The sequence below is a fragment of the Oryza sativa genome, chromosome 8 (assembly GCF_034140825.1).
Source record: "Oryza sativa Japonica Group chromosome 8, ASM3414082v1".
NCBI lineage: Eukaryota > Viridiplantae > Streptophyta > Magnoliopsida > Poales > Poaceae > Oryza > Oryza sativa.
Window position 1 is genome coordinate 17316482 of NC_089042.1, and position 16444 is coordinate 17332925.

General features: G+C 40.2%; 2 protein-coding genes and 1 non-coding gene across 5 annotated transcripts; 2 read left to right on the forward strand and 1 right to left on the reverse strand.

The window, feature by feature from the left end:
- Nucleotides 1-1506: 1506 nt before the first annotated feature.
- On the forward strand, nucleotides 1507-8433 carry LOC4345399 (nucleobase-ascorbate transporter 2). Of its 2 annotated transcripts, none has more exons than XM_026020031.2 (14): nucleotides 1507-1627; nucleotides 4059-4202; nucleotides 4342-4439; nucleotides 4862-5038; nucleotides 5178-5278; nucleotides 5756-5831; nucleotides 6166-6410; nucleotides 6512-6608; nucleotides 6718-6804; nucleotides 7032-7090; nucleotides 7190-7281; nucleotides 7358-7435; nucleotides 7560-7720; nucleotides 7823-8433. In XM_026020031.2, exons 1-14 carry the CDS (start codon nucleotides 1540-1542, stop codon nucleotides 8033-8035), a joined length of 1716 nt encoding a protein of 571 aa, XP_025875816.2. In that variant the 5' UTR covers nucleotides 1507-1539; the 3' UTR covers nucleotides 8036-8433. The 2 variants fall into 2 exon arrangements, with proteins under 2 accessions (XP_025875816.2, XP_015648564.1); XM_015793078.3 differs by lacking the exon at nucleotides 1507-1627 and adding an exon at nucleotides 3359-3611.
- Nucleotides 8434-8770: 337 nt separating this feature from the next.
- Nucleotides 8771-8856, reverse strand: TRNAY-GUA (transfer RNA tyrosine (anticodon GUA)). The gene is given in 2 exon segments: nucleotides 8771-8806; nucleotides 8820-8856. It is a non-coding gene; the product is annotated as a tRNA-Tyr (tRNA).
- Nucleotides 8857-11784: 2928 nt separating this feature from the next.
- On the forward strand, nucleotides 11785-15546 carry LOC4345401 (pentatricopeptide repeat-containing protein At2g13420, mitochondrial). 2 transcript variants are annotated; one of them, XM_066303859.1, is made up of 3 exons: nucleotides 11785-12419; nucleotides 13675-14982; nucleotides 15104-15546. In XM_066303859.1, exons 1-2 carry the CDS (start codon nucleotides 11850-11852, stop codon nucleotides 14638-14640), a joined length of 1536 nt encoding a protein of 511 aa, XP_066159956.1. In that variant the 5' UTR covers nucleotides 11785-11849; the 3' UTR covers nucleotides 14641-14982; nucleotides 15104-15546. The 2 variants fall into 2 exon arrangements, with proteins under 2 accessions (XP_066159956.1, XP_066159957.1); XM_066303860.1 differs by having other exon boundaries at nucleotides 15126-15546.
- The last annotated feature ends 898 nt before the right edge of the window (nucleotides 15547-16444 follow it).

Sequence of the window (16444 nt, forward strand, 5' to 3'; positions counted from 1 at the left end):
CACTAGTATTATTCAATAATTTTAAGATATAGGCTCAAGCGTTACATCGCCGACAATATACTAGGTTACTTCCCCCAATATATAGAGGTACTTCAACGGAAAGGAAAGTGCACATCTGCACGTTATTCTTCGTCAAGCGTTACATCGCCGGCAGTAAACTGGGCAACTTTCCCCCAATATATAGAAGTACTTTAGCGGAAAGGAAAGCGCACATCTCCACAGTATTCATAGACACCAAACCCTCCACTGCTAATAGTCTCTTTTAGTGTTCCTAATGGTAGGTCTCATTGGGCACGTCGTGTTGTTCAGCCAAGAATTGTGGTTAGATATCCCAGATCCACAATATGATGAGGAAGATGAGATATATTGGAAGGCATAGTAAAAGGGAAGTAATAATAATAAAGAAACAAGGTAAAATTCAGGACATATGGCTCAATTGTAAATTTTTCAAAGAAAAATGAAGAGGAAACTGTGTACGCACCATAAACACTTTAGGCATTTTATCTCCAGCATTATTCAATAATTTTAAGATATAAGTTCAAGCGATATTATTTTTAAAAGAAAATGGTGTGTCGCACTACAGACATTTCAAGCGTTACGTTGCCAGCAGTATGCAGGGCAACTTTTCCCCTCTATTTAAAGGTACCTCAGCAGAAAGGAAAGCACACATCTCCACCATACTCTAGCTATTCATCATCACCAACTCCTTCGTTGCTACTAGTCTCTCTTAGAATTCCTAATGGCAGGTCTCATGGAGCACGTCGTGTCGTTCGGCCAAAAATTGTGGTCGGATATCCCAGATCTACAACATGATGAGGAAGATTAGCTATATTGGAAGGAATGGTGCTCAAGCCCTACTCTCACCGCTATTACTGCAGGTAGCTGCCATCTCATGCCTATTGAGAGTTATGGTAAAGATGCTATCATTTTTGCGCGTAACCATGAACCGTCAACGGGTAAACTATTTGATACTTGTGATGATATTTGATTGTTTTTTAAGCTTGCAGTTGTTCTTTTTGCACAGTTCATGTTGACAGATCTAGATCTGAGTTTGAGATACGTAGTATTTCCAGTCTGAAGAATAAGTCAAAGACCTATGTGTAATCAACCCATATTTTCAATCTTCATTAGTTTTAAATGGAAGTTCATGATATTAAAAAACTTGAGTTTGATCTCTTAGGTTATTCATGAGGACTCAAAAAGTTTAGATCTAAAGATCCAAACTTTTGAATAGTTGTATTGTTTTTTTTTTGTTTTGTGCTGCACACATAACTTTTATCATGGTAGATTTGGATATGAGGGCGTACAAGATGTTCATTTCTTTCTCAAAAAGTACATGGAGATCTAGTAGAGTAGTATTGAAATCATCATCTATATGATCTGTTTAACTTTTGCAATAAAGAAATAGTATTACTACATGAAAGTTTCACTTTATAGACATATTTCATTGGTTTACACAGTGAATCCACTAGAGTTCATGACAATTAAATAAAATCTCACCAGTTAGGCCCTCGAGAAAAAAAGTTGGAGCAACATTATATGAGAACATATTACCTATCTTCGGGGACAAGAGTTGAACGACCTATCTATCTACTTCCCGTAGCCCAGGACGGGCGTCGTCATCTAGGTACGACTTCTTATTTTGATCTCCCCTATGCCTAGGACGGTGTCTGTGCCAAGAGCCATAGTGAGTTGTTGTTTCCATTTGTTTCTTCTTTCTAAAGCGTAATTGTATTTTACATAAATAGTGTCATGTTTCACTACCAAGTTTCTTTTTACAAAACCTTACTCAATTGGATCTAGATCGGATGGCTTAGATTTCACAAGAGTCTATTTCATGAAAAAAAAATCAGACAGCTGTAAATTTTCTTAAGACTAATCAGTAAAAAATATTTATTATTATTCTATATAAAACTAAAAACATTTCAGCAACATTATCTCAGCCGTTTCACCAACCTTTTTTTTGTCCTTTTCCTGGTACATACCCTGCACCCATTCATGAAATCAATTGAATATGACCAAAGCACTTCCAAAGAAGGAATCACTCAAACCAGTACTAGCACATTCAAGGTGCTTAATTAAAACACTAATTTAAGCATAACCAACCAAACATCTACACCTGTTCCAGCCACTAGCCAGCCAGAAGCAGAATTCCACCGCACGAATCTCAAAGCACCCGATCAATGGGTCCCCACCTGTCAGGCAGGGGGAGGGCAATTTGGTCAGAGGGAAATCCCAACGGGCCAATTCAGATGCTCGCAGGAGGATAACTCCACTGCCTGCGGTGGCACTGTGCCAGACAAAAACTCTCCCAGAGAGAGAAAAATTCAGCTTCTTTGCTCTGTGAAAATGTGAATGCCAACAGTGCATTGGTTAAACCAACGTGGACCCCACCTTTCAGGGGTACATTTTGCATCCTTTCTCATCTCAGAACCCATCTTTTCATTTACTTTTATGCTTGTAAGAAAAAAAAAAATTTTAAACTTAATTGTGAAGTTGATTTTATATATGGTTCAGTCATAATTTATTTCACAGTATTTTCTTTTGAACCGCTTAGGACATTGTAAAAAAATACCCATGAATTATTTTTTATTACCAACTAGCAGTACGAGGGTATGTTTAGTTCGTGAAAAGAAAATTTTTGAATGTCACATCAGATGTTTGACCAGATGTTGGAAGGGGTTTTCGTATACGAATGAAAAAAACTAATTTCATAACTCACCTGGAAACCGCGAGACGAATCTTTTGAGCCTAATTAAGCCGTCATTAGCACATATGAGTTACTATAGCACTTATAGCTAATCATAGACTAATTAGTCTCAAAAGATTAATCTCGCTATTTTCATGCAAACTGTGCAATTAGTTTTTGTTTTTATCTATATTTAATGCTTGTCCAAAGATTCGAGGTGACGTTTTTAGAAAAAAAAATTGGAACTAAACAGGCCTAAGCATAAATATAAACTAAACAATGGACTATCGGTCTCTCTCTACTCCTATGACAAGGAAAGTATCTGCCGGATTTATTTCTCACCTAGAAAAAAAAAATAAGTCTAGAGAGAGAAAGGGGCTGTAATGGCGTGTAGGAGAGAGAAAGCTTATTGCTAGGGGGGTAGTAATGGCGTGTACTCACTCGAGTAGTCATGTACAGCAGCTTCAGTTCATCCATTTCTACTACTACTCTTTCTCTCTCATCTTTACTTGCAACTTCTGATAGGCTGCTGCTGCCTGTGTTGTGTGTGTGATCGATCCCTGTGGCTTCTTTTGGCCACCACAGCCTTTTTGACGTTTCCCGGAGCACTTCTCTTTCTCTCTCTCTCATTCTCTCTTTCTTCCTCGCGCTACAGACACTGCTCTTGCTGCTGCTGTTACTGCTTGCTTGCTTGCTTCCCTCCGCTTGCTCAGCTGGAAAAGAAAATCTGAATATTCGCAAGAAACTGATCTTGTTCATTTTAGGCATTCATTCATTCATTCCTGCAGCTAGCCGTTTCGATTCTGGGGCTATAAATCGGCGCCTTGCTGGGTTGCTCTTCCTACTCGTGCTTAGTTTCTTTTGCGCTGTGTTTTGCTAGCGTTGGTTGGGAAATTTTTGTGAGGGTGAGCATTCTTGACAGGTGAGAGCATTTGCTCATGGTGATCTTTTTCTTTTGTTGGTTTTCTTGGCTTTCTTGATGTTTGTTTGAGGGTTTTGCAAGTAGAGTGGGTGTGTCCTGGAATGGTTCTTGATCAGTGATGAAAAACAAAATCTTGTCTTTGCGATGTTTGCTCCATGTTTTGGGAGATTAAGGGCGTCAATCTTTGCAAGCCAGCTGCCAGATTGTTGCAGGCCTGAAAGGCACATTTTTTTTCTTTTTTGTTCAGGGCTTAAAAGGGGTTTGCTTTGTTTCTCTGGGGAATTCTTCCTGTGGCATCTGATTCTCATAGCCTATAGGCCAATAAAGTTGCTTAAAGCTTCCTTCTTTACTGCTTTCCTTTCCTATCCTATCTTATTTAACTACCCACTCAATCACATTTATTAAGCCTGATTTCTCTTATTGATTGCTCATTGTGGCAATTGTTAGATCACCCTGAACAAGCAGAAGAACAAGGGGGAGAAGTTCCTGCTTCTGTAGAGATGGCTGACATGAAGCAAGAGGAGATCAGCCATCCACCAATGGATCAGCTGCAGGGGCTGGAGTACTGCATAGACTCCAACCCATCCTGGGGTAAGTTTGTCATTTCACTCAAGCTCCTTTTTTTTTATGTACAGATAATGATTTCACTGAAGTGACTAGGATTGTAGGGTTCATCTGTCTGTTCCTTGTCTGGTATTTAATTTTGTGTGATTTAATTTTCATGGTACAGGGGAGGCAATTGCCCTGGGGTTCCAGCATTACATCCTTTGCCTGGGGACGGCTGTGATGATCCCCACCTTACTGGTTCCACTCATGGGTGGAAATGCTGTAAGAATCTTTTCACTGTTTTACCATGCCATTTTATCCATTCAGCTATATACTCATATCTAGTTATTGAAATCATTGTAGTGTGTATCCTGTAATAATAAATGCTACTACTTTCAAGATGAATCTTCTGGTTAAATGCATTGGATTTATGTACCGTTGTAATTAAGCTTGTGGAATTTAATAGTATGAAACAAAAGTTGTACTCTGCAGATCAGATAAATGAATTTTGGTACCTACCTCCTGTTCCATAAGATGCTCGTAGGGAGAGGGCTCTATGAATGATAGTATAGTACCCTCGAATTAGTTGGTCACTTCACTTGCATGTGTCCAGCAACTCTCTTTCCAGATAATGATGTTTTTAGTCACTGCTTTTGTGATGGAGTGCATGCTGATAGGTACATGTTTGTCTGTTTTGTTTCCAGCATGACAAGGCAAAGGTGGTGCAAACCATGCTGTTTGTGACTGGGATAAACACAATGCTCCAAACTTTGTTTGGAACTCGGCTTCCGACCATCATCGGAGGCTCGTATGCGTTCGTGATCCCGGTTATATCGATAATAAAAGACCCATCACTGGCACAAATAACTGATGACCATACTGTAAGCATGCCATGGTTTTTTCCCCCTTCTAGATAGTCAATATCATTAGTGGTCATTTCAGCATCACAAGTTTCATTTATTTATTAAAAGTTTCCTTTTCTTAGATAATAATGATTAAATGTCCTTTATCCTATTGCAGAGGTTTATCATGACTATGAGAGCCATACAGGGGGCTTTAATAATATCCTCCTGCATCCAAATAATTCTTGGCTACAGCCAGTTGTGGGGGATATGCTCCAGGTACATACAACTTCCTCGTGTCCAATTTGATCGTATAGTCCAAATATCCAAATTCTTGCTTTGTCCATACTAGACGTATTTTTCCTCTTCTTAACTTGTATGGACAAGTGAACATGAGACTGAGCAGTGTTTTGGTTTACTTATATTGCAAGTAAGGGTTGTCTTCTACCAAAGCCTTTTTTGTGTGTTTGTGTAACTTTTGGCATCATGCGTGTTGACATTAGGAGCACATGATCAATCAGTAGATTATGCCCTGGTTATTCTTTATAATAGCCCTGGTTGCCCTGGGCCCTTAAGACATCCACTTTGTTTTCTCTCAGTGTGAGAAGTGGGCATCACTTTAGAGACAAAGTGCATCATGCTAATATACTAAAATCAAAGAGTGCCAAATGCCAATTATCCAAAAGTAATAGGACATGGCTGCGACCCTTCGGATTGACGATAAGAATCTTAAAATTTCCCGGTGTCATGTTGCAGGTTCTTCAGTCCACTTGGGATGGTTCCGGTGGTTGCGCTGGTGGGGCTTGGCCTTTTCGAGAGAGGATTCCCAGTGGTAAAGTCTCTAGTGCTGTTTCTTTGCTAAACCCGCTTACTCTCTATCTTTATCTTAACTGGTTATTGGCACTATGCGAACATATGCTTCCTAGTTGGGAGCTTTCAACAGGACCATTTGGGATCATTTCATATAGTTGGAACTGAAAGTTGAAGTGTTTCATTTCTATGATTGAATTATACACAGTGGCATTTACAATAAATCAGGATATTTTGAGTAGCATCAAACACATATTTACACTTAGGAGGATTATCAAATTGTACAAACTAGAATAAGTATGCTCTATGTCTGCTTACTTGGTTGTTAAGCTAACATATGGACATTGTGTTTTTAGATTGGGAGGTGCGTGGAGATTGGGCTTCCAATGCTTGTCCTGTTTGTTGCTCTTTCCCAATATCTGAAGCATGTACAAGTGCGCCATTTTCCGATATTGGAGAGGTTCTCAGTGCTCATTTCGATCGCGCTTGTCTGGGTTTATGCTCACATCCTCACAGCAAGTGGGACATACAAACATACCTCTCTGCTCACCCAGATAAACTGCCGAACAGACCGTGCCAATCTCATCACTTCTGCAGACTGGTTTGTACTTTGTGGATTTTTCTTCAATTTTCATGTGATCTTTGGTACTAGTAGATTTCTAATGTTCATCCTTTTTTAAAAAAAATATATTTTTTTTTCAGGATTGACATCCCATACCCACTGCAATGGGGTCCGCCAACATTCAGCGCAGATCATGCATTTGGTATGATGGCTGCTGTTGTGGTGTCCTTGATAGAGGTAACATTTCATTACTGTGAAATCTATACCAAGCTGTTTAAGATAAGTATCTTGTTAGCATATGTCATTATACTGATCTGATTTGGTGACAATTTTTTGAGTGATTCAGTCAGCTGGAGCATTCAAGGCTGCTGCGCGGTTGGCGAGTGCAACACCCCCACCACCATATGTCCTCAGCAGAGGCATTGGATGGCAGGTTTGTTTCTTCATTTCTGCAAATATTCAAAGATTACACAATGCAAGGCCATTCTTAAAATCCTAGTTGTGATCAGATTAGTAGAATCTTGGCCACATGAATGCAAGACCTTTCTTAGAATGAATTTAATCATCTGAGTAGCATTAGGATCTGAGTAGCTCTACAAAAATCTGTATTCTGCTGTTGATCAGGAGTATAATGCTTTTGCCCTTTATGTGAACAATCAGGGAATTGGGCTGCTGTTTGATGGGCTATTTGGTACTGGAACTGGCTCCACGGTCTCTGTGTAAGTGTTTTCCTTCTTTATCGAAAACTATTTACTCTCCGATATCCTCTAGCACTATCATGTATTCCTAACATAATGCATACGATTTCGCCAACGCAGAGAGAACATTGGTCTTCTTGGATCAACCAGGATTGGCAGCAGAAGAGTGATACAGATCTCCGCTGGTTTCATGATCTTCTTCTCCATTCTAGGTAGCACATTTTCTGCACAAAAAGATTATGATCCTGAATCACCTTTCCTGGTTCTCAACACGTCTCATGATTTCAGGGAGATTTGGGGCTCTGTTTGCTTCGATTCCATTCACAATGTTTGCCGCCATATACTGCGTCATGTTTGGATATGTTGGTAAGTGTCTTAGGTATCAAAATTACCGATGTTCTTCTCACATATCTTTCTTTCTTATATCTATTCATTTTATCACCAAGATTTCAACCCTCTACAACACATGTCTTGCTGGATCTTTTCTCAGGTGCAGTGGGGCTCTCCTTCATGCAGTTCACCAACATGAACTCGATGCGCAGCCTCTTCATCATCGGCGTCTCGCTGTTCCTCGGCATTTCCATCCCGGAGTACTTCTTCCGCTACACCATGAGCGCTCTGCACGGCCCTGCACACACCAGGGCAGGATGGGTATGTCCACTGAAACTGAATTTTTTTTCTGAAGTTGTGTTCTGAAACTTATAAACCTCATGATCTTTTTTTTTTCTCTTTTCTCTGTGTGGTGTGTGGCAGTTCAATGACTACATCAACACCGTCTTCTCCTCGCCCCCGACCGTCGGTCTGATCGTCGCGGTGATCCTCGACAACACCCTGGAGGTGAGGGATGCGGCGAGGGACCGGGGGATGCCATGGTGGGCGAGGTTCAGGACGTTCAGAGGCGACAGCCGGAATGAGGAGTTCTACACCCTGCCCTTCAACCTCAACCGGTTCTTCCCTCCATCTTAAAGACAAGCTCTTGGAGGCAAGGAGAGCTAAAGCATTAGGAATGGAAGCCGGCCATTGAGTGAATCTAACCATCCCCACCATGGTTGTAATTGTGGTTGTGTTCTCCATAGTGAAACTAAGAGTAGAGAGGTAGATGTAGAAGAAGTAGAGCAAAAGAAATGCTGGGAATGGCTAGAAACTCCAGTCTTTACCAGCAAGAACAAAAAAAAGGATGGAAATTGGTTGGGTTTGATGGAATGCTTGCCTGGATTCATTGTACATGCATTTTGAGTTCATGGTTAGTGATGAGCAATGAGATTGACTTGATCTGTTTCAAAGAAAAAAAAGGGATTCTCAGACTAAAAGAATTTCTATGTGGATCTGGAGTTCTAGACTTCTGCTGAACTTCGTTTACTCCATGTGATTCCTGGCAAAGCATGATACAAACATTACTTGCATTTACGGTATGTCATGATTTTTTGTTAAAAAAAAGAAAAGATCTTGAGCAATACATTGGATATTTGGCTTCATCAATTCCCCCGGTGCTGCACATAGATGAGGAGATTTAAAAAAGGAAAAATTAAAATTAGATTCCGACCTGCCGGATTCGAACCAGCATTACTTGCATTTACGGTATGTCATGATTTTTTGTTAAAAAAAAGATCTTGAGCAATACATTGGCTATTTGGCTTCATCAATTCCCCCGGTGCTGCACAAAGATGAGGAGATTTAAAAAAGGAAAAATTAAAATCATATTCCGACCTGCCGGATTCGAACCAGCGACCTAAGGATTGATCTGCAACGACTACAGTCCTCCGCTCTACCAACTGAGCTAAGGTCGGTTTGTATTCCAGATTGATCCAATTATTATTTCTTTAAAAGATGATCGCAAAACAGTTTTGCAGATGCGGCTTTTCGAAGGTAAATTGCTTGATTCATTTGCACGGAGATGCATACTGTTCATGTCATGAAAAGGCAACACACACACTTCTCCCATCGCACGTCAAACAGTTGACAGTTCGCACATGTAAACATTCCTGTTACAGCAGAATGTTTGGAAACCTTTTACATACACGGAAACAAAAAAAAAAGCAGTAAAGCATGGTATACAAAGTGCTAAAACATACTCTCTCCGTTACATATTCTAAGTCGTTTGGCTGCTTTCTAAATCATTTTTTTTATATTTGCCCAAATTTTTGGAAAAAGTATTATCAAATATATTTAATGTTAAATTTAGTGAGAGTAATTTAGTGTTATAGATGTTGCTAGTTTTTTCTATAAATCTAGTCAATCATAAAGAAATTTAACTTAAAAAAATCAAACGATAAGCAATCACTAGCCTATCTGCACCAGTTTCATCTCCCCAGAGAGATGCTCCAACCTTTTGATACTTTATGAAGAAAGCAAAAGGTTCGACAGGTGATCCACAAAGTTTTGGGAAACTACGTTCTCACCTACATGGAATTATACAAAGCCCATAGAAAGATAAAGCAATCCTTTCCTTGTCAATTCCTGTCAAGACAACCCATCCCATGGATATCCATGAATCATGAATCATGAACTTGATGACATGAGAGGTAGAACAGAAAGATTTCATGTTTTGGTGAGGAATTGAGGATTTGCAGTGGGCTACGCAACTCATGAATGAACAAAAAATGGGAGAGAAAATACAGCAGGTATGCAACCCAACAAAGGGCCAGATCAATATAAACTAGAGTTGTTCGATCAAGTCATGATATTGTTGGAAATATAGAGACATGGATTAAATAAATCACGATATTAAATATGTAAACCACACAATATAGGCATGTATACGACAGATACAAACATACAAAATATAATTGATACATACCCGACGGTTCTGATTATGTTGTGGAAGGAAGCAACACGTATTGCACGTATGATGCATGCTATGAATGGTGACAACGATGCGCAGTGCCCAAGCGTAAAAGAAGATGTGCCATTGTGGATGAACAACAAGCAGACACGTGTTGAACGCTTCCCAAAATCCTCTCGCGATGCAGGACATCGAAGATGATGGATCCGAGGACCTGCTCTCATGATCACACATGCACACGGATTGGTGGGACAGAGTAGACCATGAATGACAGTGCAGTACAGAGAATGAGGCAAATCCTAGATTATTTTCATATGTGTTGCATGAAGATGGTGACTTAGTATTTTATAGAGATATCAGAACGTGTGATCTAACTAAACTAGTTAAGTCATGTGTACCCAAGAATACGATGAGTTTTCAAACACCACAAATACTAAGATGCGTCTGTGCAAGCATAAGGATCCAATTTTAGCGGACATTCACATGCACGTCGTGCGCGCGCGCCATCTATGCATGTGTCGGAGAACTCACCCTTTCAAGGCATGTACAAAGGTAGAGTTTGATACGGGTTGTTAGTTAATACATATGACTTAAAGGCTATCCTCCTATAATAATTGAGACAACAAAACCTCTTAACGATTACTGCAAAAAATAATTTATTATTACCCTTTTTTCTTTACCTCACCATCATGTAACAAAATTTAGAGTCGTTGTTATGTGTAGCAACAATGTTCTCCTTTCCTCCCCCTTTTCTCTTTCACGTTACCAAATTTACTTGCATGGTAACGGAGAGAGTCCATTAATAATAGTAAGGTGTCACTCTACAAATAGTAAGGTGATACTAAAGGTTCATATTCAACCCTTACTATTAGGGGGGTCTTTATAATATTTCTCTAAAAATTATTTGGCCAAACCTCATATAATAATTGCAACAGACCGGAGATATCAACATATAATTAAGCTAACCTCACTTTGTATAAATGTCATTCTCTACGAGACTGCGACCACGGTCAAAATTGTTACGGTTATTGTCGACAGTTTGCTCAATGCAATTTGTTAGACACCAAAAGATGGCTTCTGTTATGTAACAAGCGTATACTATGACTCACCTTTGTAATCTTCTACATTTCACAAGCTCACAAAGATAGTCATGTATTCACTTTGTAATCTTCCACATTTCGCAAGCTTATAAAGATAATCATGGAATAGGAAATCAGCTGGTTCAAAATTTTACCAACTAGTTACTCACCTTAATAGATGTGGAACACGTTACGAAAGGGATTAACCGAACAACACCTAACAACAACCTTGATTTATCCCCACAAAAAAAACAACCTTGATTTATGCTCCTGTAGCTGAATTTCCTTTTAGCGAATTTCAGAAAACTACATATACTTCGAGCAAATAGTCACATAACTAAAAATATAAGATATCATGTCACTATAGAGTATCAAATTTATCACAAATTAAACTACATATTTAAGATAAATTATCATAAAACTAAGGATTTATTATTGAAGCTGTTACAAAACTGCAAGTTTAGAGTTTAAATCCCTAATCCAAATTGTTCTGTGGAAGCTATAAACGTTATAGTTGTCTGATCAAATTGGTGCAATATCATTAGTTCTATAATTTTGTTTTACTAAAATGTTACTTAAAGAATATTAAGAAAATGTAGTTTTGATACTCCACAATTCCATCTTAAACATTGTAGCTCTGTGATAAATTTGGTTATATATGGTTTCGTGACACAGCGATTTAAATACGTAATTTTGAGATAGTTTGGCAAAAGTATTTACAGCTTTACTTAATTTACATTTCCTTTTCTTTTGGAGATCTGCGATTCTGCAGTGGCAGCAGAACTAACTGCGCGGCTTCCTCCAATCTCAGCCGTCCAACCAACCAAAACCAACGGTACAGATTTTCGTAGCCCAAACCCCAAACCGCTTCACCACGCTCCTCCATCCACCAACTCCGGCCACGCCGCCGCCGCCTGCCATGCCGCGCCATCTCCCCGCCGCCGCCGCCAGCCGCCGCCTCCTCTGTACCACGACCCACCTCCTCGCCCTGCCGCCCGTCGAGCCGTCCCCGGCCGCCGACGAGCTCGCCCGCCTCCTCCTTGCGCACCACAACCCCTTCCACCCGGCCGAGTCGCCGCTCCAGCTCCTCTCCGGCGGGGGGGTCTCCCTCACGGGGGACCTCCTCGTCCAGCTCCTCCTCCGCCTCCGCGGCGCCTCCAAGCTCGCGCTGTCGCTCCTCCACGCCGCGCGCCTCCACCCTCCCCCCGCCGCCTCTTCCCGCGCCGCCGACGCCTACGACGCCGTCGTGGACGCGCTCGGCCGCGCGCGCCAGTTCGACGCCGCGTGGAGGCTCGTCGTCGAGGCCGCGGCGGACGGCGCCGCCACGCCCCGCACGTTCGCGGTGCTCGCGAGGAGGTACGTCGCCGCCGGGATGACGCGGCAGGCGGTGCGCGCGTTCGACGACATGGAGGCGTTCGTCGGGAGGGAGCCCGACGCCGCCGAGTTCACCACGCTGCTCGACACCCTCTGCAAGTACAAGTATCCAAAGGTTATTTGCTCATAGCTAACTTTCTTGGCTTGATAAAGATTGGTCACTAGTTAGTTTCAGAGGATGTTCTGAATGAATTCGTAGGTTTTCACTGTTCAGCCCTGAGATTATTTTTGGCTGGATTGAGTTCAGTGTAAATGCCTTAGCTTCACACATTTCGATTCTTTTGTTCTCTGCACGCTGTAAAATTTTAGCCCATTGAGTAGCCGTTTGTGAAAGTGTGGTTTTGATTAATTCGTTGAGTATCGATCGAGCTTCAGATAAGCATACCAAATTACCAATGTACTTTGTGTAACGAGTATGAGCTGTGTTTTCTACTGTTCGCGTAGTATGAATCTGTTTGTATAGCTTAAGGCCTTGTCATGTACGTGGTTTGTAGAGTGAAGAAAACATTTGTAGTTGCAGTTTCATGGGATGTGCACTAGTATCGCTGATGAATATTTTGTGTCTGATATTGCCTGTTAGGTTGATTCATCCTAGAACTGTTTGCCTTTTGTTACACTTCATTGTGCACAAGGATTTATGGGTAGATTCACATCTTATATTGAATAGTTCCTTCTTAGGAGTTTTCTTAATTAATGGATGACGTTAGTACATGAGCTTCATGTTTAGGCATTTAGCTTCTTGTGAATATTTTTTTTCTGTACATTTTTGTAAACTTTTTATTGTGCTGCCAAGCAACATTAACCGAGCAACTCTGATTTGAGTAATATGTTATTAGTGTAGGATTGGATTTGACCACTAATTGTGTTATCTGTTGAGAAACCTATAGAGAGCAACACTAGAATGACAGGTACCAGAGTACCAGACTCATGCCGGTACAATATTAGGTCGTATGTTTATCAAAATTTCATTGAAGTGTGCTGCAATTGCTTATCTCTGAATATTAGGATGAATATGGAGTTATGATTTTGAACCTTCATTGTCTGTTGAAAGTTTCAGTTTTCCTAATAACCATTTCTTGCACATGTTAGACCTTTTTTTACAACAGAATTGTTCGTCTTTGCTACTTCATGCGTTTTGAACTTCTGATGCTTTTCACTATTCTAGAATTTGCTGCTGCTGAGTTGATAGCCAATCAATGTTAGCTAGACAGTCACACATACTTTATGCGTGCTAGTGTTTGAATTACATTGATCAACTGTCTGCCTGTAACTCATTTTTTGGCTGCTTTGTGAACATTCCTTGTTAAAGGGGACAGCTCCATGGTTTCTTCTGCTAATCATTGTCATTTACTCATCTGTCACCACTGCAGGTTGCAGCGGAAGTATTCAACAAAAGAAAATACAAGTATGAACCAAACGAAAAGATGTACACTGTTCTAATTTATGGTTGGTGCAAGGTAAACCGAAATGACATGGCTCAGAAGTTCCTAAAAGATATGATTTATCATGGGATAGAACCCAACATAGTTACATACAACATTCTCCTCAATGGTATCTGTAGGCATGCAAGCTTGCACCCTGATTACCGGTTTGATAGAACAGTTCGTGCAGCTGAGGATCTCTTGAAAGAAATGCATCAAAGGGGAATCGAACCCAATGTTACAAGCTACTCTGTCATCCTGCATGTTTACAGTCGTGCGCATAAACCTGAACTATGTCTCTGTATGTTCCGCTCAATGAAAGAGAGAGGCATTTGTCCCACGGTGGCAACCTACACTTCTGTGATCAAGTGCCTTGCTTCCTGTGGGAGATTGGATGATGCTGAGAGCTTGCTTGATGAGATGGCAAGTGAGGGAGTATGCCCCTCGCCGGCCACATACAATTGTTTCTTCAAAGAGTATCGAGGGAGAAAAGATGTGAATGGTGCCCTACAGCTGTACAATAAGATGAAGGCCCCTGGTTCACCAGCCACACCTGATATTCACACTTACAACATACTGCTTGGAATGTTTATCAAGTTGAACCAACATGACACCGTTATGCAAGTTTGGAATGATATGTGTGAGAGCACTGTTGGTCCTGATCTCAATTCGTATACCTTGTTGGTTCATGGTTTATGTGACAATAAGAAATGGAGGGAAGCATGCCAGTTTTTCATGGAAATGATAGAGAGAGGTTTTCTTCCCCAGAAGATCACCTTTGAGACACTATATCGTGGTTTAATACAAGCAGACATGTTGAGGACCTGGAGAAGGCTGAAGAAAAGGGTTGATGAAGAAGCAGCAAAATTTGGTGAAGAATTCAAACCATATCACATTAAGCCTTACAAGAGGTGATCCGCCACCATTGGCAAGATATGATATGTTCATTCTTTTGATTGGTTCAAGTTGTACCATAGCCTCCAAATTATGTTGATCCGCCACCATTGGCAAGATATTCCATTTGACTTTCCCTTGAGTAGAGCTCGAATGGAATATCCATCCTGGTAATTGAGCAATTGAAAAGAGTGCGTCTTACCAGAAGGACACGCGAGAAAAGGTTGAAGAACTAAGTCGCATTGTTGCCAGATTTTGTAAAGGCACGATCGCTTAAAGATGTGGGCCATAATACTAGGTACATCAATTTAACATGAGTAAATTGTAATTCTTTGGTGTGTTTGGAGAAACTTGAAGTTGAAGGTAAGCTACTTCTTCCTACTGCAGTTCAGATATTCACTTTGAAGTTCACATGAGTGAAAAAGATTCTATGAAGCCAGTTGTGAATAATTTCTGCATCTCTTTTACTCTCCTTTTTTACCAGTCGAGGTATGGCTATGTCCCAGGTTCAAAGGCTTGCATTGGCTACTTGGAGAAACTGCACGGCTGAAATTTCTCGCGAACCAATCGAGCTTCTGGAGATGGATATGGTTGTTGGCTTCATTTGCATGATGATGCTCAAGACTTTGTTTATATTGTCCCAGCACAGGGCATCTGATAGGGTTAAGTTTGAGTCTGTCTTCGTAGAACAGCGATATCTCTTGTTATATTGTCCCAGCACAGGGCATCTGATAGGGTTCAGGTTTGAGTCTGTCTTTGTAGAACAGCGATATCTCTTGACTGTCAGTACTTTATTTCACAGAAACTAGTGTAGGTTTGTTCCTACAAGATCCAAGTTTTTTTTTTATTACAAATAGGTTTAAGCAACATCAAAATGAATATGTTTAAATGTAAGATATTAGTAAAATGCTTTTGATTCGAATCTAATTATACAACTTTGTTGGTAAATAATTAGATTATTTAAAAATATTGCTGTTCAAAGCAGAGCAACTATAAATAAAAACCGAATTAAAATTTTTGAAGCGAGTATGTGATTTCACAGAAAGTAGTGTTGGTTTCTTCCTACGAGATCAAGTTTTTTTTATTACAAATAGGTTTAAGCAACATCAAAATGAACAGGTACAAATGTAAGATATTAGTAAAATGCTTTTTATTCGAATATATACAACTTTGTTGCTAAATAATTAGATTATTTAAAAACATAGTTGTTCAAAGAGCAACTATAAATCAAAACCGAATCAAAATTTTTGAAGTCAAGACCGACTATTATTTAAAAAAAACATGGAGGGAGCAAGTTTTGATTATGTCCACCAAAATACCACGAATATGCTTGGGTGTGGTTTTTGCAGAAACTTCATTAGTATTTTTTAAGAACTTGTCTTAATAAGTAAACTTATCAACTTTGTAATATTTAATTCATTTATATGTGTCCTCAATAAGCTATACCATTTTAAAAGACTCTAATAATCTGCCATCACCACCCTATCATCAAGGAAGGAAGGCGTCATCGTTGAGATTAAAAGAGTGATTGCTGCTTCCTTTGCTTCTTTGTATTGCCCTAGATCTTGTAATCGTGTGGCGCATGCCCTTGCGGAGTTGGGTTGTAAGTGCTCTCTGAATGCTGGCCTTTCCTGGGACGGCACGCCTACGGGCATGGAGAGTATGGTGGATGGCAATTTAGCCAGGCCGTTAAGTTAATAAAAGCTTTTCCTATCAAAAAAAAAAAGGAAGGCAAAAGATCGAAAAGAAAAAAAGAAGAAAGGCAAAAGAGGTATCCTGGCACGCATATTCAGAGGAATTTGATGGTACCGTTCGTTTCAGATTG

Excerpts from the sequence above, each read along its gene's own strand:
- LOC4345399 (XM_026020031.2), top strand. The coding sequence starts at position 1,540 with ATGAGAACATATTACCTATCTTCGGGGACAAGAGTTGAACGACCTATC. Across the intron at positions 1,628-4,058 it reads GGACGGGCGTCGTCATCTAG|ATCACCCTGAACAAGCAGAA; the intron begins GTACGACTTCTT and ends GGCAATTGTTAG. Across the intron at positions 6,609-6,717 it reads TTGTGGTGTCCTTGATAGAG|TCAGCTGGAGCATTCAAGGC; the intron begins GTAACATTTCAT and ends TGAGTGATTCAG.
- LOC4345401 (XM_066303859.1), top strand. The coding sequence starts at position 11,850 with ATGCCGCGCCATCTCCCCGCCGCCGCCGCCAGCCGCCGCCTCCTCTGT. Across the intron at positions 12,420-13,674 it reads GCAAGTACAAGTATCCAAAG|GTTGCAGCGGAAGTATTCAA; the intron begins GTTATTTGCTCA and ends TCACCACTGCAG.